At 42.4% G+C, this 27,113-nt stretch overlaps 1 protein-coding gene across 2 annotated transcripts in view; it reads left to right on the top strand.

The window, feature by feature from the left end:
• The first annotated feature begins 8,005 nt into the window (after positions 1-8,005).
• The window catches only part of Prkar2b (protein kinase cAMP-dependent type II regulatory subunit beta), a 95,813-nt gene continuing 76,705 nt past the window's right edge, over positions 8,006-27,113 (top strand). The window contains exon 1 of one of the 2 annotated variants that reach the window (XM_021178929.3): positions 8,006-8,531. In XM_021178929.3, the coding sequence (XP_021034588.1) occupies positions 8,231-8,531 (301 nt within the window). In that variant the 5' untranslated portion in view covers positions 8,006-8,230. Of the gene's footprint in view, positions 8,532-14,835; positions 14,855-27,113 lie in introns of those variants that run through there. The other variant, XM_085830288.1, reaches the window with a different exon arrangement.

The raw sequence follows: 27,113 nt of genomic DNA, 5'->3' as shown, positions 1-27,113 counted from the left end.
TTCAGCTGCAGATGTAGCAGAGGATTGCCTTATCTGGCATCAATGGGAAGGGAGGCTCTTGGTCCTGTGGAGGCTGGATGCCCCAGCGTAAGAGAATGCCTGGGCAGGGAGGTGGGAGTAGGTGGGTGGGTAGGGGACACCCTCATAGAAGCAGGGAGGAGGGGAATGGGATAAGGGGTTTTGGAGGGGAAACTGGGAAGGAAGATAACATTTGAAATGTAAATAAAAAATAACCTATAATAAAAAATAAATACAGATATGTTTATTTAAAGAAAGAAAGAAAGAAAGAAAGAAAGAAAGAAAGAAAGAAAGAAAGAAAGAAAGAGTCCTCCTGCAATCATGAACAAGCCAGGCAATAACTCTTTTCTTCCAGATTACTTTCCAGAGACAGAACAATTTCTCTACAAGTAAAATAAAAAAATATAAAACAGAAGTGAATGCTCAGAATAGGACATGATTACGTCTGGTCATAGCATCAGAAGTAATCATGGGGGCATCCGTACTGTCGCATTTGACCAAAGGTCAGATTTCTGAGTGGGCAAGGCAGATGAAGATTTCCAAGTGGACAGACATGGTAAGTGACATTTCAGACGTAGGAAACTGAAGAGCCCTGGTCAGAGAAGTGACAGTGTTTCTGTGTGTTGGTGGTATAAGTGAAGTAAGGGGAGTCTGAACTAAAGCTGGGAATTAGACATAATCAGTTTCTGGTTCGTAATATGTGATTGCCTTTATCCTCCACATAATAGAAAGCCAGAGGAGGGTTTGTTCCTGTGGCTCTCTGTCTCTCTCTGTCTCTGTCTCTGTCTCTCTCTGTTTATGCATAAAATGATGTAAACAAAAATAACTTAGATTTCTCAAGTAATACATAAGTAATAATAAAAGAGACTTGGAAACAAGAGGGCTAATTAGGAGATCACAGTCTTGGAGGAAAGTGACAAAAATCCATTGAAGGACATGTCTTGCACCAAGTTATGTCGATTCCCACACCCTCCAAATTCTCACACTGAAACCGATTTCTTCAATGTGGTCATATTTGGAAATGGGTGTTTAGTGCAGAGGTAGGTGAAACATGGCCATAAGGATAAGGGCCTAGCCAACAGTACTGGTAGCCTGAGAAGAGGAGGCAACACCAGAGTGCTCTCTTTCCATGTACATGTAACATGAAAAAGCCAGGCAAACACATTACCAGGCATAAGAGAACCCCACCAGCACTCGCCCAGGCAGGCACCCTGTTGTTGAACTTCCATCCTCCCAAATGATAAGGAAATAATCTTTTGTTGTCCAAGCCACCCCATGTTTGTTATATCAGTCCAAGCTCACTAAGATGGACAATGACATGAGGGACACAGAGAGTAGACTCAACAGGACATGACTCCACTCAGGAGTGTGGTCCACAAAAGTCAACATTGGCTTTGAGAGTCTAGGGCAGTGTCAGGATGTCATGATGCCATTTATAGAGCCAACGAATAAAAGAGGGAAGAAGACTCATTCTAAGAGACAAAGCTTGATGTTCATGTCAAACAAATGGCTTGTTGAATGTCAGGTGGAGGTAACACAGCCATCCATAACCTTCCAGCAGTTAGAGGTGAGGGTTTTGTGGTTAAAAGCCAAACACAAATCTTATGTATTTTGCAGTCATCTGCCAAAGTATGCCACCACAGACTATCATGCATGATCAAAATCATTAGGGTGTAGTAACATGCAGCTGACAGAAGATGTTATGTGTCCAGTAAGAGGAGGTAGCTATTTCTGTGTGCTACATAGACCTGGCTTACAAGTTTTCATGACTCTAGAACTTCCTTATTGAAAAAACTGTGAAAAGTAAGTTTATCTTCAAAATGGCAAATACCACATGATTTAGACACTCCCAAGGATCCCTTGTGTTCTGATAGATATCCCTGAGAAAGACTAAACAGAGTTTAGTGGACCACACAGTTCAACAAACAAAAGATACTATGACCTTGAAGTAGGGTAAATGGCAAACTGTTTTCCAAACAAAGGACACATTTACTCTAAGAAGGCCAAGCACACAAAACAAGGCACATTCTACCCCCACGGGGAGACAGATTAGGAAGAGAATTCTACACCCAGGAATCTTGAGTTTCACCGGTGCAATGGAGGTACTTCTGTTAGAGAAGTTGGGCCAAAGAGGAAACCACTGAAATAGAACGTGATATTATGAAACAAAGGGGCGCTTCATAAATGTTCAACCGAGAAAAGCAGAGGGTGTTTGGAGAGTGCAGCGAGGACCCTGGCCTGTTAAAAGTGAGTCCTTACACTTGAAGATGCAGCTGGGAATTCCCACTCAATGAGCACCTCACTCCCCTCGAGACAGAAGCTGCAGCATCTTTGTGTTATGGTTTCGGAGACCTGGCCATGAGGGGTCCTTGTAGCCTCATTCTTATTGTAGAAAGTGATTCGGGCAGGCAGCGTGTCATTCCCACTTCTTCCACGGCCTTGCACGCTATTTCTCTTGCTGTTTAAGTGACATGTTTCTGAAGACTGTATGCTGTTATTTCTTAATTCTCCAGTTTAGAATTCTCATTGACTACACAATACAGAATATCTGGATTTGCTGTTTTCTAATTCAGGACTTCCTGCGATGTGTCCTTCATTTTCTGCATTGAGCCCCTATGATACCTAGACTTGCCAAGTGGCAGCTACCACTGTGGTCCCTCTCCACTGCCACCCCAAGAATCATCTGTATAGAATGGCAGTTAAAGCTGCTGGGTTTTTATAAGATCACTCAGGGAATATGGACAAAGATTTTGGGGTGCTTCAATATTTAGGGGGCAGGAGGGTAAGGCAAGTTCACTTACAGGACAGAAGAAAGATCAGTTTTGGGGATAGAAAAAGACCAGAGAAACGGTGATGCTCTATGAGTTAAGGGGATAAAGTGTTTCTGTGGGCTCCCTTACAAGGAGAGAACACAGAAAACCTGTTCCTTCTTAATTGCTTTCCCCTGATTAAGTCAGGCCCAAGATAATCTCCCTTTTGATTAATTGAAAACCAACTGCTTTGAGACTTTAATTCATCCCTTTTGTCATACTCTATTGTTTAGAAGCGAGTCAGAGTTAGCACTCCCACGCAGGAGAGAGGATTATTCAGGGCTTGACTAGCAGGAAACAAGAAGCAGGGGACATCCCAGTCAGCTTGCCTTAGAATGGTTTAGTTGGAGAGGAAATTGTGCTGCCACAGGAGGGATTGCAGGAGCAATGATGTCTGATGGGTCAGAGGAGGAGGGAGCAGTCACTGACCTACTAGGAGACACAGGGGCTGGAGGCAGGACAGTGGCATGAGGACCTCATCCTTTAGCCTACCCTATCACCTCTATCCCCTCCATAGGTGCCAGTGCTTCAGTGAGACAGATGTGGGCCTCCCTGTTGACTCCCTCTTGCTGAGTCCTCACCCAGGCCCACCTTTCTACACTCTCTAGTTTGGTTAAGTATGTTCAAAGTTCGAGTAGACAATTCTCATCTGCTTTTGTCTCTTTTCTGCTGTCTTTCTCTGATTAAATTTTCCATTAAAAATTAACTGTGAGGAAAGGGGAGGTGTAGCCAGGTTGGGGTACAGCTGAGAGGAGTAAAGGGAGGAACTGAGAGTAAATATGATCAAAATTCAAAATACATTGTCTGACACTGTTAAAGAATTAATAGAATATATTTTTGAATTCACTAGAAAAATAAACATAGTACAAAATTGCTGCTTTATCCATTTTAAGAATACAATCCAGCAGTTAAATATATTCACATTGTTATACAACCAATTCCAAAACCTTTTCTTCTTACAAAACTGAAGCTAAAACAAGAAGTCTGCCTTCTGATGTCCCCAGCCCCTGGCAACCTGCCCTTCTTTCTGTTTCTACAAATTTTGATGATTTTATTTGCTTTGTGTTTGCAGACCCAAACAGTGTTATTTTCTTAGGATTGGCTTATTCAACTTAATATAACATCTTCAAGCACATGCCAGAATTTTTTTTCCTTTTAAGACAGTAAATTTAAAGCAGTTATTTTAATTTTATTGGGATTCTCTTATTTTTCTGCTTATGAGATTTCCCCTATTCATTCATTTAACTATTATTTTGATGGGGATTTTAAAACGGAGAGGTAAATGTGTGTCCAATATTTTCTTCAAAAGGAAACTCACATTCTATTTGTGAAACATGATGTTTAAGGACAGACTCTTGGATGCTTTTTGAAATCACCTTAACTTTTCAGGATCAATTGAAGAATAGAATTACAGAAGGAGTTAACAATTAGTCTGCTCAAAAATAAGAGTCTTTTTGTTTGGCTTGGTTTGCTCGTTTGTGTTTTAAGACCAAATTGTAGACCACGCTGGCCTTGAACTCAGAGATCTGCCTGCCTCTGCCTCTGCCTCCGAAAGGCCTGCACCAGGACAGTATTTCACCACCATCCCCACCACCTGCCCCAGCACATAAGTTCTTAGGCTCCACCTTGGTCTATTGAATCTGAAACTGGGGCGTGTCCTGTTGCACCAGCATTTTAATCAGCCCCCTAGAAAATCAGGTTCTTCTAGAACTTGAGAACCTCTAGTCTTCTAGACATAACCCTGTAGAACTGCATCTAGAGATTCAATATTTTACATTGATTAGTCCAAACTCTAGGATTTCCAGACTGTGAGGTCACTTTTGGCAGACATGTTGTGATTTGTGTATAACACTTTTTTTTGTTTGTTTGTTTTTCAAGACAGGGTTTCTCTTTATAGACCTGGCTGTCCTGGAACTCACTTTGTAGACCAGGCTGGCCTCAAACTCAGAAATCCTCCTGCCTCTGCCTCCCAAGTGCTGGGATTAAAGGCGTGCACCACCAACGCCCTGCAGTCTATAACACTTATAATCCACTGTTTTCAGTAGATAAGGCAGGCCATGTCAAGTATGTATATTGCTACATCTTCATCCTACATCTCAGTGGCTGCACACCACAGTCAAGGTCAGGTAATCTACAAGATGGTCAAGACCGTCTAGGTGGGTTTGATTTCTTGAGAACCTTAATAGATCTAACAAAACCATAGTCATTGACGAAATGCTGAAGGTATAAAACCAAGGCCTTGGGCAAGCACGGTTCCCATATGCATATTTTTATTTCTTTTAATTTTCCTTTCTCTATGAGTGCATTTCTGTTTCTTAGACCAGAATTATTTGATCAAGATATACCTTAACTATTGATAAGAAATGCTAAGTGATTGATTGGCCATAGTTATTATTCTTCATTGTAAAGCTTGCCCAAACTATTGGCTTCCCTTTGATCCTGCCTTGTTTTAAGCAGTTGCATTAAAGCGATTTGATATCTCTGTCCAATTTTTCTGTGCAGAAATAAACTTGGTAGCATTTTTATTGCATTTCAGTGCTGAGCATTTAAATCCTTTTGCAACTGCAGCTAGTCTGATCCTCTGAGAAACAAGTGCAAATTGCTTTGTAAATCACCAACCAAAGAATCAATAGCAGTGATGTTCTTTAAAAGAATTCCAGATGAGTAGTCCGTATAAAACGCCGTCATTACACTCAAACATTCAAAAGCAAGGATCTTTAAAATGAAGGAAATCATAAAACATTGTCTCAAAGATTATGTGGCAGTGATTAAAAAGCCCGAACAGGATTTGAGAAGTGAAAATTTGTTCTGAGAACAGTTCTAGTGTAGCATAACGGGAACATGAGAATGAAGCTTTTCCTTTTCAGGTCATGGTTATTGGCTTAAGACTCGATGCAAACAAAAATTACCAGAGTGCTGATTGCCAAGATGGTTTAAATCCAACATATCTGCTCTTAGTATTATTCTCTTGGAAACCTCCCAGAACGAGAGACCAACAACAGGTCATTTAATCCAATTACTAATTTCATGCCCGAGTCACTTCTACAGCTCTAAAACAAGGGGAGCTCTTGGCATTGTGGCTAATGAAAGCGAGCCATCTAGCACGCCTTGTATAAGAAATCTATGAAGTTAAAAAACCGTGTTGGAGAACGATACTTGAAAATGTGGTTCCTTGCTTCCTCTGTCCTTGAGAAAGGTGTTGAACATCAACAGACTAATAATTGTCCCCATATTTGGTTTTCCTCCACCTCTAAGCATTTGCTTGTACATAACTGCTCAAAATTAAGAATATTTTCCCCAAATTTCTCCATCGTAGCATTTAATTGCTATTGCAGTGCAACAAACTACCCCAAAATTTCAAGGCTAACACATACCTCCTCCTGTTTTTAAGAGTTCACCAACTCCATGGATCAGAACTTTGGTCAGGCACCTACCAGAGGGCTAGAGTGACTTCTAAATGCACCACTGGCCAAGGCAGTCACAATCCCACTTGTGTTGCACTCCGGGCTTAGGAATGGTAAAGTTGCTCTGTGGAAGAGCACATGGGCTGGGAGGTACCATTACTCACTTTCAGAAAATAAAATGTGTGTGGAAGTTGTAGCCAAAAGAAAAGATGAGTGTTTGCTGCTGGAAGGATGCTCCTTTCTCTTCCCCACTTTCCTGTTAGCTGACTTAGAGGAAATGACTGGAGGTGGAGGAGCCACAAAGCCAGAATTACACAGCAATGAGCTTGAATGAGTGAGGATTCTTGATCGCCATTGAGGACCGCAAAGATAAAATCCCATCTTAACTAGCATTCTTTGCATTTTCTGCTGAGCAGTAGCAAGCGCAGTTCATGTAAACATCTTTATAAGTGAAGAAACATGATAGAAATACATCTTAGAATATTGGATCTGCAAAACATTTCGGTAGAGAACTTGACTAATACTGTGTTCCATATGGCCTCATGTGAAGACCACACTTTTCTGAGTTTATTTCTTACACACCACACAATTACAATTTAGAAGTATGTTATTTAAAAAAAAAAAAAAAACACACCAGTATTATTATTATGAGGTTAAGAAACTGAACTTGAGAAATGAATTCCCTTATGGAAAAAAAAAAGATAAATAAACATTGTAAACAAAAGGGTAAGAAGCATTTTTAAAAAATAAAACGAAATGATATTTTTGATTTCTAGGTTTTGGGTTTCGTGAGTCACATATTTTCCTCTTATGTGTGGGCAGAAAGGTAAGTGAGAACAACTAAGGAAATAAAATAAAACTCAAGAAATAAATAAAATAAAATAAAACCTAAGAATAAAATAAAACTCAAGTGAGTTTGCACTTGGACTGCTTTACAATGAAACGGGCATCGTAGAAAATAAAGTATGTGTATTTAAACAGCGTTTAATTTGGCAAAAGATAAATTTTTTTTCTGTTTCAAAATTCTCAGAATAGGCTCGTTTTAAAGACAAGGGCTTTCTTTAAAAAGCACAAATGTGTAGTTCTCTTTTTCTTTTTATTGCTATATTCAAATTTTGGAGATTTAATTGAAGTGACGCAAAGTGTCAGGAAAGGTTTTAAAAATAAGCAACAAGAGGCTAATCAGGTAACACACCCTTTGCTGTCTGTCCAGCTGCCCTGACTAACCTGTATCCTGTCTGAAGGATCAACTAACTTTGTTAAGTGCTTCACAATAAATGCGGCCTTTGTCTCAGTAACCAGTAGGAAATGTACTAAGCACAGTGTGGCAGAGCATCTGTAAGGCAAACCATCACAGCCACGAGGCTAAAAGGCGGAATTAAAGGAAATTTTGTAACAAACAAGCGGCAGCATCTCTTCTATCCAGAAGAGAACCAGTAAGGCTGTGCGACTAACAAAAGACACCACGCACGTTTCTCTTGGGGTTGGATTCTAGGAAAAGGAAAAGCCACCAAGGTGGAGGCTGAAGTTTCCAGCAGGAATTGCGCCGCACCAACTCTGCGTGGGACAGGGAGAAAGATGCGTGGGATTTGCTCAGGGAGCTCAGGTGGAGCGCGCGGCCTCAGCCCCACGCCCCAGGCTCCCGCTGCCTCCACCCTGGGGCCACTTGAGAGGCGGCAGTGCTCCCGCCCGCCGGGTTGCCATGGTTTCCGGGGATCACGTGGGCGCGCGGGCGGGGGCGGGGCGCCGGGCGGGGGGCGGCGCAGCGGCGGCGGGAGCGGGAGCGGGAGCGGGAGGAGCTGGAGATGCTGCCAACCCTCCCCGGGCTGTGCTCGCTCTGCCGCTGCCGCCGCACGGAGCAGCCTCGCCGGGGGCCCAGTGCGCCGCGCTCGCAGCCGGTAGCTCCCGGGGCGCTCGCTCGGGGGCCGCGCAGCCCGAGACCGGACCGCGGATAGGGGGCGAGGGCGGCGTCCAGGCGCCTCGGCGTGCACAGGCAGGATGAGCATCGAGATCCCCGCGGGGCTCACGGAGCTGCTGCAGGGCTTCACGGTGGAGGTGCTGAGGCACCAGCCCGCCGACCTGCTGGAGTTCGCGCTGCAGCACTTCACGCGGCTGCAGCAGGAGAACGAGCGCAAGGGCGCCGCGCGCTTCGGCCATGAGGGCAGGACCTGGGGGGACGCGGGCGCAGCCGCCGGGGGCGGCACCCCCAGTAAGGGTGTCAACTTCGCCGAGGAGCCCATGCGCTCCGACTCCGAGAACGGCGAGGAGGAGGAGGCCGCGGAAGCAGGGGCGTTCAACGGTGAGGACCGGCCCCCTCGCGCCCTGAGCCCCGGCCGCCGCGTCCGCCTCACTCTCGAACCCCGCCTTGCTCTTGAACCCCGGGCTGAGCTCCCCACCTTCCCCGTGCTCTCCACCTTCCCATTACGCCCACCCCCTCAGCACCCTTTTCGGTCGCTCCCACTCGCCCACCTTCCTACTCAGCTCTCTTGTCATGCCCTCCCTTTCTCTGGAGGTGGGGAAAAGAGAGGTTGCGCTCCCGCTGCCCCTCTGTCACCTCTCTTTCCGGGGCGATTTAGGGTGGGCATCTTGCTGGATCGTTAACTTTCCCGTGGTTGGAGATGTCTCAGGCTCCGGGAGTACCATTGTGCATGAAGGGCGCTTGGCGGCCTCTTTTCAGCCCTTTAGATTTATTAATGGAGTGTTCTGGGAGAAAGGGCGAAGCATGTAGGACTCAGTGAGAAGAGTGTGAAATCGGACTCGCTGAGGTAAAACAAATTAACGATAATAGCTGTGACATTCTTGGAATACGAATAATTTATTTTCCAGTTTTTCCAATACCATGCGGTGGCGATATTTTTGGACATACAACAAAGGAGCATATTTAGCCTGATACCTAGGGGGTCTTTGGCATGAGAAAATAGGCCAATGATTTTCTTTCTTTAAAAAAAAAAGATACAAAACATATATTGAATGATTTTGATGTTCTTTTTAAAGTGTGTGGAGAAAAAAAAATTAACACCATGGGAAGTTCTAAGAGCTTTGTCAGTTGTCTTAATGAAAAGCCAGCCAGCATCTAATGACCATGCCAGACACTGAAGCTAGAGAGAATGAATGGGAGAGAAAGGGATTGTCTCAAATAGCTGCTTTTGGCGAGTCCCACCCCTTATGCTTCCCACCTCTCCCTGACACACCAGACACACATGCGTGTTTACACAATCTGACCAAACCCCAGGTTTTGCAGGAGCCCGGGCTGAAATGCTGTGGTGTGCAAATGGACAAGTGTCTTCCTTGGTGGTGTGAGTCGAGCATGCATGCAGCTTTTATTTGTTGATGCTGCTGGTGTGGGATTTGTGTCCACAATGCCTTTCATACAGTGAAAACACTAAAGTGCCATTCACTTCCTATCCCTTATGTCTTCCTCCCAGGAAGATTTTCATTCCTTTGTAGAATTAATTATATGTTGACTGGGTTATAAAATTAATGCATTCTTAGCTTGTTTAAAACACACGAACCCTGGACGTTAGTGCTCTGTGAATGTGAAAGATTGCTATTTAGATTTTTAATTTGGGACATTTGGGTGCTTTGAGAATAGGGTAATCATAGTTTTAATTGTTCCCACACCAAATCAGATGCTTGTCTCACTAGGAAGGGGAACTAGACAGCATCTTACACAGATGGTATAGAAAGGACCGTGACATCTAATACTTGTATGCACACACATTTGTGCACATATTATGTATCTGTGGCATGGGGATGCAAGTGCAGGCAAGCAATACACAAAGGAAAAGGGGACTAGTGTCCTGGATGGGAGGTACCAAGGAGAAGGGAGGCTTGGTAGAGCCTCTGTGCTCTTTGGAATATAGTATTAATACAGTCAAACCCAATTATATATAATTCTCTTGAAGCACTTTGCTTTGGTTTAATTTCTCCTTGCAAGAATGTGTGTCTTGCACATTGGAAGAAAGAAGTGCTTTTGCAATTTTCATGAAGCTTTCTATTCCCCAAGTCATCTTTTCTATAAAAATCACTCAAGGTCAGTTGTAATAAATGCTTAACCAGTTGCCTTTTAACATCTCTACCTCCAGGGGTTTTAAAACTTCTTGACTATAACACAATTTGATCTTTATCCAGCAGATGTGTACGGACATGTGCATAGCCGAAACTTTGGCATTGGTATAACCTCAATTGGGGCAGTTCTCTTTTATATTTTTCTAACCCAACACTTTAATTGTGTTAGATGTAAAGTGTGTTGAGAATCAGTTTAAAAAAGAACTGTGGGCTACAAAACACTTGTCAAACTGTTTTTTGTGAATGGCCTTTCAGACTTTGTGGGCATCCTATCATCTGGGTCTTCTTTTTAAACAGCCCTTTAAACAAGTACACTCTATGGAGCTTGAATTTGTACAAGGCCATGATGTATCCAAACCTGATCATAGGGAATGAATATATATAGGTGTGTGTGTGTGTAGGGGGGGGTGTATGTGTGTGTGTATATGTACACACACAGAGACACATCAAGGCAGAGCCATCATTTATGGAAAGTTTGTGGAATTGACTGAAAACCCACAAACCTATTAAGGTTCTGTCTGTGTGCAGGAGAATGCTGAAGAAAACCCAGCAGACACTGGGCAGTTCTCTTGGCACAGTAGAGAAAGAGTAAGTGTTGGATAACCACAGTCCCTGTGGCACAGCACAGCGTTGTAGGATCAATGACTTTACATTTCACATGAAGCTTGAAGCTTGATTCAGAAATAACATGATCTAGTACCCTTCTCAAGGAGCTTTTATGAGTAGGTAAGACACAGCTTGCTTTTTTCTTCCTTTTTCTTTTTCTTTTCGGTCAACAAACATCTCTGGGTTTTCTGGTACCCACAGTTCCCTGATCATACTTTGAAAGCCATTAGTCAATGAATCATGATGACCATAATGCGTCTCGTCTTATTAATGGTTAGAGAAGGGGCCACCATTTGTTGACATCTGTGGTGTGCTAGGTCCTCTGTGAAAGCCTTCGTTCATCATCTCAGCTGCATGGGGGCTCTAATGAGACTGTCATTTACTTCGTGTTTCACAGCCAGTGTGCTGCAGGTCCAGAGCTGGCACCGCGGGCCTGACTTCATCCCTGTACTCCTGTGTTTCAGGTCTATCTCCAGAAGGGGCTGAGGTCAACCTAACCTGTGCTAGCCCCCTCATGTCAAACGCTCCTTGATCCTTAATGTATTTTCTTTAAGGCTTTGAACAGTTAACTTGTTCGAGGTTACATGTAGGACCCAAAGTAGCAAAACTGGGTTTTTTACATCTGTCTGGGTGACCTTGAGGCGAAGATCATCAGGAAGTTCTTAAATGAGATTTGTTCTGTGGGTTGACTCACTGGTTGGGTGTCCCAGGTTTTTTCCAGTGTTGGTATGGCTTTGCATGGCTGGCTCTTGTCTTATGAGTCACTTTTGTGTGATTGTATTATAATAGCTTGAGGTTAAAAGGCAAGTTTTTGACCATGAAACTGGTACTTGTTAGATTCCTATAAAGGCCAAGCCTGTGACCTTGGCCTCCTATAATGTAGTAGTTTAATTAGAAAGCCAGATACCTGTATTATTGGAAAAGCGGTCATCTGATCCATTGTTGCAGTGGTGTGGCCAGAGATGATGCCAGATAGGTAAGGGTGGCCTTTTACTTCCTGCTTGCCCTTCCCATGATCCTTTCATTTGTTGATCCTGTCTAATCTTACTTCTAATCTTACATGTTCATGGTGTGTGTGTGTGTGTGTGTGTGTGTGTGTGACCCAATCCTGGCTTTCAGGTAAACCTTAGGTGGTAGAATGCTGGTAGTTTTGGTGACTCTCTCTAGGGAAACTCCCAGAAGCTAGAATGGAGACAGTTTGGCATTCCTTTAGCCTGCCCCATCCTGTCGAGGCATATCCCTTCTCTACAAGGGTAGTAGTGTCCCTTAACTGATGGGTTTACAGTAGGCCAAATCGTTGAATCAATGTTAACTTGGGGTAAAATGAGTGGTAATTAGATAATCATCATTGTTGGATCTGGTGTTGTTCAGAATTTCTCAAGTGATTAAAAACAAAGTAAAAATAGTTCAGGTTACCCTGATGGATTGACAAGTGGTAAAGAACAAATTACAAAGGGTCACTTGTGGAGCAGACAGTGTGGGATGAAACTTAAGCAATATATAGAACTAGTCTTCTCTGTTGCAGGGGGAAAAGAACTAAAATTAAAAATAGATACACAAGCCAGTAGAGCCTTATACAGCAAGAAGCAAGAATGTCAAAGATGTATGCATACTTTCATGCCCCTCCCCGTGTGTGTGTGTGTGTGTGTGTGTGAGAGAGAGAGAGAGAGAGACAGACAGACAGACAGACAGACAGACAATACTATGTATGTACTTGCTTCCCAGGTAGCAACTGTGACTTCATTCTCTTAAACATGTGAAGTCTTTGTTGGAAAACCTTATCTCACTTTGATTTTTACAGCTTAAGGGAGTATGAAGAACACACAAGATACAATTAGGTCTTTTAAAATTAATTTCATAGGTATGCATAATGCATTCTAATTACTCCGACCACTTCTCTTATCTCTCTCTCACACCCATCACCCCCATCAGTCTCTTTCCCACATTTGTCACTTGTGGTTTTGTTTTATAACCCATTTCACTTAAGCAGGGCCATCTGTGGGGGCCTTGGTTAGAACTATGCATTGGAGCTTGATCAGGTCCCAGGGTGGTATACAACCAAAGACAACATCACCCCTTTCTCAATACCAGCTGGTTTAGCAATGGGGAACGGGGAGGGCTTTTTATGTCTTTAAGGACATGTGAAATTGGAACACTAGACCTCGTGCTCATGGCATGGATTCAGAGAGAAAAGCTGTCATGAGAAGAAAGGAGGCATGCAGTTTTGAGCAAGCGTTCTTCTGATACGTGTGAGGACTAACAAGCTCCCACGGTAGCACGGTTAACAGTGGAAGCCTGTCCGAAATGGTTCCTCTGATTTCCTACAAGCCAGATGGTGCAAGCAGGAAAGGGTAGTCTGCTGGCTTCACCAGCGCATGCAGAACCTTCTCAGCTGGCTCCCTTTACCTGTGGAGTTCATAGTCGCTCTAGGGAATCCCTGTGTGGGCTGACCCTGGCTGGCCTGGAACTCCTGTGTCAATCAGGCTGGCCTGAGCTCAGCCTGTCTCTGCCTCCCAAGTGCTGGGATTACAGGCATGCATGTCAGGCCTGCTTTACTACCTCACTAAGAACCTCTGGTGCCATGTGGCCATCAGAAGATAGGACACGAAGCAGCCAGTCCTTGGCTTTTGTTTCCTGATGTGTTACCAACAACACATGACAAAAGACATTTATTTTTGGCTTTCCAGTTCTTTTGTACGACAGAAAAAATTTTAATAGCCTTTTAAAATTATATTAGATTAATTTTAATTTTCAGTTTGTGAATGTTTTGCCTACATCAACGTATATGTGCACCACATGAGTGTTTGGTGCCATCAAGGTCAGAAGGCATAGGATTCCATCCTGGAGTTACAGATTGTTGCTAGCCACCATATAAGCACTGAGAACTGAACCCAGGCCCTCTGGAAAAGCAGCAAGTATACTTAAGCCCGGAGTCATCTCTCCAGCCTCCTAAAAGAGCCTCCTAGAGCATTTTGAAATTTTCAAGTACATTTAGTCAGTTTGAAAACATTCATAAAGGTTATATTTTGGTAGTAACTTTAGATTTGGGCATTTCTGGAGAAGTGCCACACTGATGAGCAAGTTGATGTGCTATAGAGCTGATGGTCCCGACTTCACAAGGTTGTTACAAGGATAAGTGAGTTAGTATTTGTGAGGTCCTTAGGACAGTGTATATAGCAAGCACTGATGGCATGTTAAATGACATAGCTGAAAGTCCTGCGGAGTTACATACTTTTGTTAACAGAGTAGTGTTATCATTGTTTGATTTGGAAGCCAATCTAGTCTTTTTAGTTTTCGGAAGGCTGAGGTACTTAGCCCCCTTTGGGATTTAATGTGAAGCTACATTGTAGCACAGCCATACATGTTGTAACCTCCAGCTTACAATCTGTGGCTAAGAGGCTTTTTGTAGTAATGAGACCATGTGGCCTTCAGCTATTAGAGATTTCCTTACGTGATAGCTTTAAATCCTAAACTGGATGACATCATTCATGCCAATCACTAAAATATTGAAGGCATTGTTTTAGTTCTGAGTGTAATTCAGTAGCAGTCTTACAGAAGATTTGTGACGCTCACAGTAGAACAGTTAAACAGGATTCCTTGCAGTTAGCTACAAGTACTAAGTGGATTGCTTTTAGGGGTTGCAATTAGGACATCAGTGGCCTCAGAAAAGTCCCCTTTTCTGCTATCCACCTACAACTGTGCTTTGGCAGGAGGGAGTCGTGAGGGAGGGACAGCTAAGGGAGCTGAGAAAGGGAGATAAGAGGAGTGGGGCATGTGTGTGAGAAACTGAGACAGGGCCTGGAAGGCTTCTGACGTGCGTGTGTGTGTGTGTGTGTGTGTGTGTGTGTGTGTGTGTGTGTGTGTGTTAAAATCAAGCTTGCTTTCTGCAAGTCGGTTAAACGCTTTCCGTTGAGGCTGCATGGGCTGTGTTCCGGTGCCGAGAGAGGAGTAAGTGTTGAATGGTTAGTTACTGTTACAGATCCCACTCTGTGGATTCCAGTAAATTTCCAGCTGTCAAGATTTTGTTTATAGCTGTTACAAAAAAAAAAAAAGTTTCCTTTTCAGCCTTTCAAATACCATCAGGAGAACAGTGAATCTGTCTATTAGGAGTTTATTTACGATCCCTTAAACAGGTCATTTATCAGCAATAGTAGCACTAGAGAAGGCCCCCAGTGGAGGCTGAGGGTTGAGTGAGGAGGGGAGGGGCTGAGCACAGGAGATTGAGGTAATTGGCTGCAGGGTCTCTGTCAGGTGTCCAGCGCTCCAGAGGGAACAACCTGTTAAGGGAAGGAATGGCTGGGTGTGGAAAGCAGAGGGCTAAGACTGGACACAGACGCTTACTAAGAACCAACTCCTCCCTCCCTCCCTCCCTCCCTCCCTCCCTCCCTCCCTCCCTCCCTCCCTCCCTCCCTCCCTCCGTCCTCTCATCTGTCCCTCCCTCTCCCCCCTTTCCTTAATCTCTTTCTCCCTTTTAAAAAGAGACATGGTAATTCTGTCACATTTACTCTGGATCTATGAATTAACTCCTTTGCGAGAGTCTGTTCATTGAGCATGCGTGTGATTTGTTTGTTTAGATGAAACAGGTGAGAGGCGGAAGTCCCTGAGTACGGCTGGTCCGGGCTTGTGAGTTTAGCCGTGCTCATAAAACTGTCAGTTTGCGTGCTGTTTGGACCAACTCCTATACCATGCATCCTTTTTTTGCCTTCCTTTAGGGTGCAAGGTACAATCTAAAAGCCTGAGCCAGAGAAAAGAGGCTGCTTTGGGATTTCTAGGGCTTGTTTGCTCTGACTGTTTTTCACTGCAATGAACGTTTATAACAGACCATTAGCCTGCTTAAGAGTCGATGGGGAAAAAAGTCAGAGTGCGGTGAGATCGCTGGGTTTGTTCATGTTCTAGCCTTTTGTAGTTCTGTCTGTACTGTCCAGTTGTCATGACAAAAATCCTACAGTAAAACCTCACAGTGATGTGATCATTATCATAATTTTATTATGAGAGAAAATTTTGTGTATTAGAAATTTAGAATGATTTAGACGGGTTTATTATATAATATGTGGAAATAACTGAAGCTGAAAAACTCAGGTCAAGGTTTAAATGAAAACAAAACTAATTTTTAAAAAATCAGCTATAAACACAGTTGGTGAGACATTTATGAATGTTCCAGCAGTAGGTTCTACCATGTGTGGCTTAATATGTTTGGAAACTTAAAAAAGTCAACTCCAGTTGCTGCCGTTTAAAAATGTTTCTTAATTAAAAAAAAAAAAGACAAAAGATCAAAATAGAAACACACATTCCACATGAAAGTGAAGCCAAGAAGATATGCTGTGTACAGTTATTCCTGTGTCTGTTTGGGTTGGGTCTGACATTGTTTAGTTTATGTCAGCTGTTCCAAGACAGAACAGTTCATGGGAGTAATATTGAGGGATTTTTCTTTCAGGGAAAAAAGGCTTCCATTGGGCTAAATACTAGTAGATCCTGAAAGCATCATTTTTAAAAGGTCAAGTTAACTTAAATGTAACTCGGTTATTTCATCGTAGAGGGCTAATGTTAAATGGTGTCTCTTTACTTACTAATAATCATTCTTAATATCTGGGGCTCCTTACATCCCCTTGCTAACCAAGGGCTGTTAGAAACATGTAGCTTCATCTTCCCCAGACAGGCAAGAGTCAGGATTTGACGCTGATGGCTGTGGTTCTAGGCCAGCTGTGGCCTGGCGGGGCCTGTGGTCCATTTCTACTGTAGTGAGTGACAGGCTTGAGAGAAGAACATATGAAGAAGTGAGCTACCTGCTCTTGCCCTGGAAAGCACACAGCCCCGCCTTGTGCCAGGCCCTCCCCCTTTCCAATCTAATCATTCCATCTGTTCCACCCAGATTAGTCCTCCAGATACTTCCGAAGCTCAGTAAAATATTTTGGAAATATGATACTTAGAAATATATGAAGATATTCTATTTTGAGAAACTCATTGTATTATATACCTTAGCTAGCAAAATGTATTTTGGTGTATATTCCCAATATGTATTTATAGATCTTATAAGTGTACCAATATATCAGTGTGTGTATGAGAAAGTGTCCCACAGTATATGATCCGGAGAGGAGGGAGTCTTTTTTTTTTTTTTTCCACCTGCCTCTGCCTCCTGAGTACTGGAATTAAAGGCGTGCGCCACAACGGCCCGGCCTGAGGAGGGAGTCTTTGTAGACATGCTCTCATTTCTCCCTTGGCCGCCAAGGATTGCTTTGTATACTGCTCCCCAGTACAGAAACTCCACTGTGAGGACCACAGCTGTCAAGGCTGCCGCTGGGGCTCTGTTAACAGAGGGTAGTTGTGATTTACTCTGGTGTCCAGATTGAAGCATCTAGACTACAAAGGACCCACAGCGAGCCATGACACTAGCCATGTGTGCACTAGCCTAGAAGTTTGGTGGGATATAGTGGGAAATGTTGTCTTACACTAAAGACATAATTCACTTTATCTAAAAAGCCTCTCTTGTAAATCTTTCTGTGTATACCTTGAACTCTGACCTACCTTTATAGGCAAGAAAAGACAATCGTGTCACAGATGCTTAATTAAGGATCATATAATTGTAAGAATGCCAGTCAATAATGGAAGGAAGATGAAACTTTAAAATAAATGCAGTTTCTTAGAAGATCTCAGAATCTGAGCCTGCTTCCTTCTCCATTTCCTGATCCTGCTTCCCTCTCCAAACCCTGAGCCTGCTTCCTTCTCCAAGCCCTGAGCCTGCTTCCTTCTCCAAGCCCCGAGCCTGTTTCCTTCTCCATGCCCTGAGCCTGCTTCCCTCCTCTATGTTTTTGAGCAAAATTAGAATCATTTCAGGTTTCCTTGTTGATACTAATAGTGTCACCTGTCCTTAATCACAGGGAGGTTTGCAGATTGCCAACAGCAGGAAGGGCAGGGGAATACTGTCCTGAGAGTTTTTTCTCTGTGTTCTATTGCAGTTCGCCAGTTGTAGGTGATTGTACTGAATGGTTTTGTGTGTCAACTTGACACAACCTGGAGTTATCACAGAGAAAGGAGCCTCCCTTGAGGAAATGCCTCCATGAGATCCCGCTCTAAGGCATTTTCTCAATTAGTGATCAAGGGTGAGGGGGCCCATTGTGAGTGGGACCATCTCTGGGCTGGTAGTCTTGGGTTCTATAAGAAAGCAAGCTGAGCAAGCCAGGGTTAGCAAGCCAGTAAGGAACATCCCTCCATGGCCTCTGCATCAGCTCCTGCTCCCTGACCTGCTTGAGTTCCAGTCCTGACTTCCTTTGGTGATGAACAGCAGTATGGAAATGTAAGCTGAATAAACCCTTTCCTCCCCAATTTGCTTCTTGGTCATGATATTTGTGCAGAAATAGAAACCCTGACTAAGAAACTAATCATTTTTTTCAGTTAAAACTCAGTTAAAGCTGAATATTAAATATCTATATGGAATATATGTAAGTGCAAAAGGGTAGAAACCGTCAGATTCATGTAAATAATATGCCTAATGCTAGCTAGTCTGCGGCTAGCATTTAAAGAGAATTTCATGAAATATAAAAGCTTTATTCTGTGTTCCGTCTTATAGATTTAGATTTCATTATGTTAAAAATAAAACTGTTTTATCTTTGAAGCTGACCCTTGATTGCTCTACAACGTGCAGAGAAAATGGACACCAGTCATGACTTGCCCGTGAAGATTACACATTCAGGGTGATGATTTAGGCATTTTGTTCCCACCTTAACCCCAGAAAACAAAAGAGTGGCACGAAAGCCACGAGTTAAAGCATTGTTTTTATCCCACTTTCTCCTTTGAGAAACAGACTGAGTTATGAGAATAAGTAAGTTTGTGTTTATAAATCCCAAGCTTATATTTTAACCTAATCTTTAACAAGTCATTTTGAACCAACTTAGCACAGTGTGGATAGGATGAGTTAAAAATGCTACTTTATTTGAATGAGACAGGTGCTCTTTGTAGAGACAGGAATGCATATAAATTAATAAGTAAATTAATATAAATCAACATTAACTGGGAAAACCTTTGTGCATAGTGAGAGCTTGCTGCCCTTTTCTTCCTGTTATGGTATTCATGAAAGTCAGCTCACTGAAGGGCAGCTTCACCTCTCTCCACGTCAGCGTGACTCTGGGGTTTATTCCTAGAACTGATCATTCTAGCCTTACACAACTGGGAATCGCTGATATCTTAATATGGTGTAGGAGATGGAGGATCTTCTGGGTCTTAGCTTACAGACCCAGTTGTTCACAGATGTTTGATTTTTACACTTTTGTTGCTAGAGTAGCCTTGACAGTTAAGCCATCTCTCCAGCCCCAGATCTTTGATTTCTAAGTTGACTGCTAACAGGTTACACTAGGAAATACTAGGGCTTTTAGTTCTTATAATTTTACAGTACTTACTTTTATAATTCTTTAAAACTAATTCAAAAGGTATTTGAGTGTTTGAACTTTAACAAAAATCTCTCTTGTAAAAATAATTTTATGACAGGGCTACCTGAACTAACCTGGTGGGGCTCAGGTCAGCACAGTGGGAGATTTTTTACTTTCAAGAAAGAGGTAGAAGAGGAAAATTAAGGTTTTTTTCTTTTTAGATTATGAAATACCTCCAGGACACTAAGAGAAATAAGTATGTTAAATAACATTCACAAAATGCATCCCCTTACTCTAACAGTTGTTACATTCTGGTACCCTTAGGCCTTTCGTTGTTTTGTGTTAAGGGGATACACTTAACACTGCATATTTTGCATTAGTACTACCCGGGAAACTAGCTTAGTTAGAAATAGAACTATTATAATATATTCCATGTTTATATGAATTGTGTTCTTAAGAAAGTTTCTTTTACACAAATTATCACACTTCAGCTTGTTTTTCAAATAGTGTTTGAGGAGTTAACATTGATTCATGTAGCTGAAGCCTATTTAAACTGCTATGTAGTGTTGTCTTGTGTAAATAAACACTATAAATTCTCTGGTAAATGTTGGCAGTTTTTTGCTAGTGGATAGTTGTGTGTGTGTGTGTTCCCATGCATGTGCACATATTTACTAGTAAACAAATGTACAAGCTTTTAAAGAGTTTCCAGTGTGATCAGGAGGCTTCTGCCACTCCCAAACCCTTTCAGGGGATCATAGGATGGAAATTATCATAAGAAGTATGTTTTTATTTTTCTTTTATACTTTAAAAAATACATAGTGAAGTTCTCCTGAGGATATTAATATCTGATATTGCAGTAAATTAAATACAGAACCTATCCTGTCATACCAAATTTGGAAAGGAATGTAAAGTAAAATCGAAAAAAACAAAACAACAACAAAAAAAGTAAAATCATCCTAATGTTTACTAAAATTTGCTTTGGAGCTGGAGAGGTAGCTCAGCTGTTTGAGACTAGTCTCACAAAAATAATTAATATTTCCTTCTTTTGGAAAATACAAATTTTAAATTAAAATGTTATTTATAACATTTATTTTATTATTAACTTTAATATATATGTATTTATAACATTTATCAGGTTTAGCCTCCCTTAATAAATATTGACGGATATAATCTGGATAAGCAGAGTTTTTAAGAGTCTAAAGAAACTTTGAGATCAAAAAGTTTTAAGATGGCCTAGTCGGCCATCACTGGAAAGAGAGGCCCATTGGACATGCAAACTTTATATGCCCCAGTACAGGGGAACGCCAGGGCCAAGAAAATGGGAATGGGTGGGTAGGAAAGTGGGGGGAGGGTATGGGGGACTTTTGGGATGGCATTGGAAATATAATTGAGGAAAATACATAATTTAAAAAAATATTAAAAAAAAAAAAAAGAACTGTTGTCCCTGGGTCTCTGTGTGAGGGCAGGCAGGTGGGCGTGGTCAAGGCCAGCCTCGCCTGCACCTCACTTGGCTGTGAGGGCTCTGCAGAAGCACACACAGGTGTGTTCACCTTCTGCACATTACGTGGGTGTGTGCAGCCAGTGAGTGTTACATGGGCTGTGTTCAGCCACTGCGCGCACCCTGCGCCTTTACATTCAAGCTGACATTGGATAGTGTCAGACTGACATCTGCTCTGATCTTAAGAGGGATCTCACAGGGAAATGCTATCTTTGCCTTATTACAAATAATGTTGGATATGTTTTTATGTCCGTTGATTCTCTATAGTTCATATTCTCTGAAAAACACTTCTGGTAACTCCCGCCTGTATTCTTGTCTGGTTAATAATTTCACTGGTAATGTGCATTGGAAAAGCCACCTCTCAGCTTGGGGGCTTTCCTTTGCCGTTTTTGATCATAACGTTTTCCTCTTACGCTTTATTGTGTTTATTTTTGTATTTGTGGTAATATGGGCTAAACATAATTTTTTTAAAAAAATCTTTATATACTTAATATCGGTCCTTCACATTTTACTTAATATTTTTACCCACTTTACCTATATTAAAAAGACAGCATCTTTGTTTTTTGTAACTCTATTTAAACTTCCATTTTTACACTTGAACCTTCAGACCATCAGTGATTTTGCGTATTTTATCATTTTTGTTGCACTTTGTGGGTTTGCACGTGTGTGCATGTGTGTGTGTGTGTATGCCGAGGTCAGTGGCCACTTGTGAGGATGCCTCTCTCCTTCCACCTCTTGAGTCAGTCCTAGGGATCCAACTCCAGACTTGGGAGTGAGCTGGTGCCTTGACACACTTGCCAGCTTGAGAATTTAATTTCTAATATGCACAATTTATTGATTTATTGATTTGTTTCTCCATTATTGCTATTGCTTTTGCTTTGAGACAGGAGCTGCCTTTGTTGCCTAAGCTGGTCTTAAGCTCCTGGTCTTGAGCATCTTCCTGCCTCAGTCTCTAAAATAAATACGGCATACATGCATGCAGCACCACTAAGCTTTCCCAGTCATTCGTTTGTTTTTGTTTTAAGGGTTATTTTATGTATAGAGTACACTACACCAGAAGACGGCATTGGATCCCATGGCAGATGGTTGCTGGGAATTGAACTCAGGATCTCTAGAAGAGCAGTCAGTGCTTGTAACTACTGAGCCATCTCTCCAGCCCCCATTCATTAGTTTTTAAATGTAGGTTTCCATGAATATGTAATCAAACTTAAAGTCTCTATGCAGTTTTACTGACTTAGCTATCTTTTCATTGGTGCCTCTCTTTCATGATCAGTAGGACTCTCCATATGAGATGGTAATTCCTACCTATTGTCTTTCAGAATTGCTTAATTAGTTGAAGGCCTTTATGGAAATTTTAGAACAAACTCCCAATTTGTAGAAAGTCTTTAGTGAGTGTTCTATTGGAGCTGCATTGAATTATATGAATTAGGAGAGAATAAATGTTCTAATTATAGTGAGTCATCTATCCATGAACATCGTATCTCTCTTTTTATCCATTCACCCTTTCTGATTCTTCCATTTTATTTTGTCATGTTTTTCGTAAAGGAAGTTTCCATCTCTTATTAGTTCTGTTTTTAAATCTCTTGTCACTTTTGTTATGACATCTGGAATTTTCTAGTACACATTCTGTGCTGTTTTCTATTACACATTCTAATCAATAGAAACTTGGGGCATATCAACAAAGAAGTCCTAAGAGGGGCTGACCAGTCTGTTCATATGGACTAGAGAGTAGTGGTTTTAGTTATCAGAGAAGTGAAAATTGGAGTTCAAGGAGACATCATTGCATGTGTACCAGAAGGGCTAAAAAAGACAGTTCTTTCTGTTGGCCATGATGCAGGATAGCTCAGATCCGCCTATGTGAGCCACAAGAGTATGACAAAGTAGACAAGAACTGCACACTCATTGTGCACATTCACCTACAGTGAGTGACCAACAGCACCTTGTGTGGACATTTCTTCACGAGGTATAAAACTATAGGCTTATACCTATAGTATATTCTGTAAGAATATTTACTGAAGCCTTATTTGAATGGAAACAACTCAATGTCTATCAATATGAAAATAAAGAAATGAATTGTGATACATTCATTTGAAGAGGTACAACTAAGCAATAGATAGGGGGAAAAAAAAAGAGCTGCAAATGCTATCAACAGCAAGAATGACCCTCACATTTAAGTGGTGTTCCCAGACAGGTAAAGTGAGATGGGTATGCACACATTATACTAGAGGATCCTGTGGGTGGCAGGGACTGACTACCAGCATAGAAACTTTCCAGTGCTAAAGTGCTTAACATTGCATTGAGATGTCATGTACATGACCCAGGACATTTGTCAAAGCCCATTGGATGGCACACGCCATTGAATGTTAATTTTACTTCAGCTCAAGGAAAACAGAAGCATGGGTGGTTGGAATCCTGTTTTCTGGTCTTTAATTGAGAAATGCCATTATTGTGATGGGTCTTTTGTAAAATCAATCCTTCCTTCCTTCCTTTCTTCCTTCCTCCCTTCCTTCCTTTTTTGTCTTGTAGACCAAAACCCAGATTCCATTTTCATAATAATGGAGCATACATGAGAATGTTTTTTGACATTTGAGGGAAAGGAAGTCAAAGGGTTGTTAGTTTTTGCTACCTTTAAATCTATTGAATGTTTCCAACCAGGACTGTAATATATCAGTTTCACCAACTTAATACTTTGTGATTATCGCCTTCATTTGTCTGAAAAAAAAATCAGTAGAAGTCAGGGAGCATCTCCTCTCAGGGAGCACCTCTCAGGGAGCACCTCCTCTCAGGGAGCACCTCCTCTCAGGGAGCACCTCTCAGGGAGTATCTCCTCTCAGGGAGTATCTCCTCTCAGGAAGCACCTCCTCTCAGGGAGCATCTCTCAGGGAACATCTCCTCTCAGGGAGCACCTCTCAGGGAGTATCTCCTCTCAGGGAGTATCTCCTCTCAGGAAGCACCTCCTCTCAGGGAGCATCTCTCAGGGAACATCTCCTCTCAGGGAGCACCTCTCAGGGAGCATCTCCTCTCAGGGAGTATCTCCTCTCAGGAAGCACCTCCTCTCAGGGAGCATCTCCTCTCAGGGAGCACCTCTCAGGGAGCATCTCTCAGGGAGCATCTCCTCTCAGGGAGCACCTCTCAGGGAGCATCTCTCAGGGAGCATCTCCTCTCAGGGAGTATCTCCTCTCAAGAAGCACCTCCTCTCAGGGAGCATCTCCTCTCAGGGAGCACCTCTCAGGGAGCACCTCCTGTCCATACTTTTTCATCAGCACAGTTCATCTAGATTTACTCTTTCTAACGTGTATGCATACGTGCTAGGGATTGGTAACCACACTGACCAGGGACAAGCTGTTGAGTTAGTGTGAAGAAGAAGACAGCGCAGGATGCCAGAGATCTTTAGCTAGCTGTTTGCTCTGGAGGAGGTGGAATGGTGTGCTGTGATGGAGCAGTTGAAAGGCTTCCTTGGGTTAAGGCTGGAGCGGTAGCGACATCTTCATTATTTGAGGATGTTCTCTGACTACCTTTAGGAGGAGGTCATTGTCATAGCCCTACTGGTTTGTGCGCTGAATTCATTTCAAAGCTTTTATATTTTTTAACATGGCCTTTGTGGGAACCTTAGGTATGTGGCTATTTGAACTCTGAACTTCTGGAATTGGTCTGGGTTATTCGCTCTCCCAGACTGCATGGGTCTCTGCCTCTGCCCTTCCCTGTTGACCTCACGATGTCCTGCCTGCTCTGCGCAGCTTTGGAAGAGGGCTCTGTGTGGAGAAAGGCAGGGGCTGGATTTCTGTAGTTTGCACAGTGTCTCTTTCCCGAGAAGAGGGTATTTAAATCTGGAGAGAATTTGGAAATATTCTTCACTTGGCCTTTGTCCCTGTCTTGCCTCTGTGTGGTTTTATAAGGTTAGTCGTGTTGGGACTCCTGTAGCTGAAACTGTGCTTCCCTTCCTTGTTGTGTAAGAGAACAGTGTTGGCAATGTCCTCGTAAATTAAAAGAGAATCCTGTTCACTCCTAAGCAAAAAGTGATTTCTAGTTAGTTTTTTTGCATTCTATAGTGATATTTTAAAATGTCAGGTATATTTGGAGGTATTTGGTTTAATAAGTAGAACAAAATTTTTGTATGTGTTTTTAGTGATCATTCAAGTTGGAACGTTCTAGAAGCTAAGCACCCGTATTTGACCCTGTCCTACCTCCAGCGGCAATCCATGTGAGTAGGTTAGATGCACACCTGCTCTATGTCCCTCTTGCTGTGTCAGCAAAAAGAAAGCCATGGCCCTCAGATGCCCACCTCTCACACAGCCCACCTAAGGCCAAGATGTACTCTGAGGTACATGGTTTATAATCCATGTCTCTTAGGGCCAAGCAGTTAGGGTTTGAAGGCCCTCCAGTTGTGATCCTGCTCTGGCGCTCCCTGCTGGAGGCCAGTGCAAGGGCGTGTGGGACTGTAATGAGCATCTTGGAGACCCACCGGCTTTGCATAGGATTATGGAAAATAAATTGTATTTTCAGGACCAAGAATTAAACACATACAAAGTATATGTATTCTTTGCTAATTGGTGAAATATTTATGTTTTGGGGTCATTTACTTGCTTGTTTGCTGTTGAACTTTTAAAATTTTAGTTCTTTCTTGGTTCAAGGGTAAATTTTCCTTTATATAATTTTTGAAACAGGCATAAGTTAATTTATTCTGAACTGAGTATTTATTCTGTCAAAAATAATTAGTTTATGCATTTTAACTTACAATTTTCTTAATCTTTTATTTAGGCAGCTAACAGACAAAAAAAAGTTTCTATTTCTAAAGCAACAAAAAACGCAACTAATATGAAGACAGAGATGCTAATTGTTTTATGGATTCTAGTAGGGTTGGAGATATTTTACTCAGGGCATATGAACACTTTTCTGCAAAAAGCACATTTATCTAATGTAACTCTAGTACAAATGAAGTGGCCTTTTGTTTGTGTGTGGCGTGTGCACGTTTGTGTGTGTGTGTGTGTATGTGTGTGTGTGTGTGTGCGCATGTGACCACAGACCACAACCCAGTTCATATTTGTTTAGCTTGGAATGTCTCTTACAGCAACATGCTCAGAAATGAAGACAGTGTCCATGCCTTTTGAAAACCGGTCTCATTGCTTCCTGCTTTTGACTGATGGCTTCTATTTTGTGAACTATCTTGCTTTTCAGCCTTCTCTGAATTCTTCTTTCACCTATTTTTCTTCTAAGTTTGGTGAACTCTGGAAGCAATTGTATGGAAATATGAGTAGACCTAGTTCAGCCCTCCAGGCAGAGACTGCTGGCATGCCAGTGCCCATGTCCACCCATGTGGCGGGAATTAGGCAGAAGCAAACAGGCTTGCTCTGTGTACTTTTCAGCTTATCCACCAGTGTGTGTTAACTCAGCCAGGGTAACCTTGGGTACAGAGAGTAAAGTGTAGCCGTTTCTGTGGACAGAGTTACTTAGGCAGCTGTAGAAGGCTGGTCTCTCTCCTGGGAATGGAGGGACTTCTTCAGTTTACCTCAGGGGTGAGTGAGGACTTTTGCTCCTAAGGATACTCCACAATGGAGGAGGACTTGAGCCAGTTTAGTTCTGGTCTCCTGTGAGTCCAAGAGCTAAAGGGAGTTTAGTGTGTCTAGTGTGTCATAGTGTGTCAGTGATAGGCTCTGTTACACAAGCATAAGGATGCCCCTAGTGTGGCACAAGGCTCACAGTGTTTCTCGGGATGAGTTTTGGGAGAAAGCGCACGCACAAATAGCCTGGTGTTTTCTCTGGGAACTCTCTGAGGACTTACCTTTTCCAAAATGTAAGGTATTTCATATATTAAGTCACACCTGTCTCACAGGTAGACAGTGTGTTTCCTCTGTTTCTCTTTCTGTATTTTATATTACCTAAGTCACTTATCTCCTTTCTCTCCTTCCTCTTCTCCCCTCCCCTCCCTTCCTCTCCGAATTCTATGAATTTGTGTGTGTCACACACACACACACATGTATGTGCATCCACAGAATATTCATTGAACAAAGAACATCTGAAAATGGAAACCAAGACTGAGAAAACTCAATTTGTCACACATTGGACATCTTCATCTGTTAGTTTTGTGTGTGGTGTGTGTGTACTGAGGCCCGAGGATGGGCATGGTTGGAGTGTTTCTGATGCTCCAGCTCCCAATAATGAATGACCCAGAGACTTTCTATTATTTATGAAAACATAGGCATTATAGCTTAGGCTTGTTCCCAGCTAGCTACTGTAACTTAGTAACCCGTTTATATTAATCCATGTTTGCCACGTGGCCCGTTACTTCTCCTTCAGTCCCTGTACATCTGACTTTCCCTGTGTCTGGCTGGCAAATCCCGTGCCTTTCAAT

Source organism: Mus caroli, unplaced genomic scaffold, assembly GCF_978045245.1.
Source record: "Mus caroli unplaced genomic scaffold, Mus_caroli_1 scaffold_14, whole genome shotgun sequence".
Taxonomy (NCBI): Eukaryota; Metazoa; Chordata; class Mammalia; order Rodentia; family Muridae; genus Mus; species Mus caroli.
The sequence above is the reverse complement of the archived record's forward strand: the minus strand, read 5'-3'. Positions and strand labels throughout refer to the sequence as shown.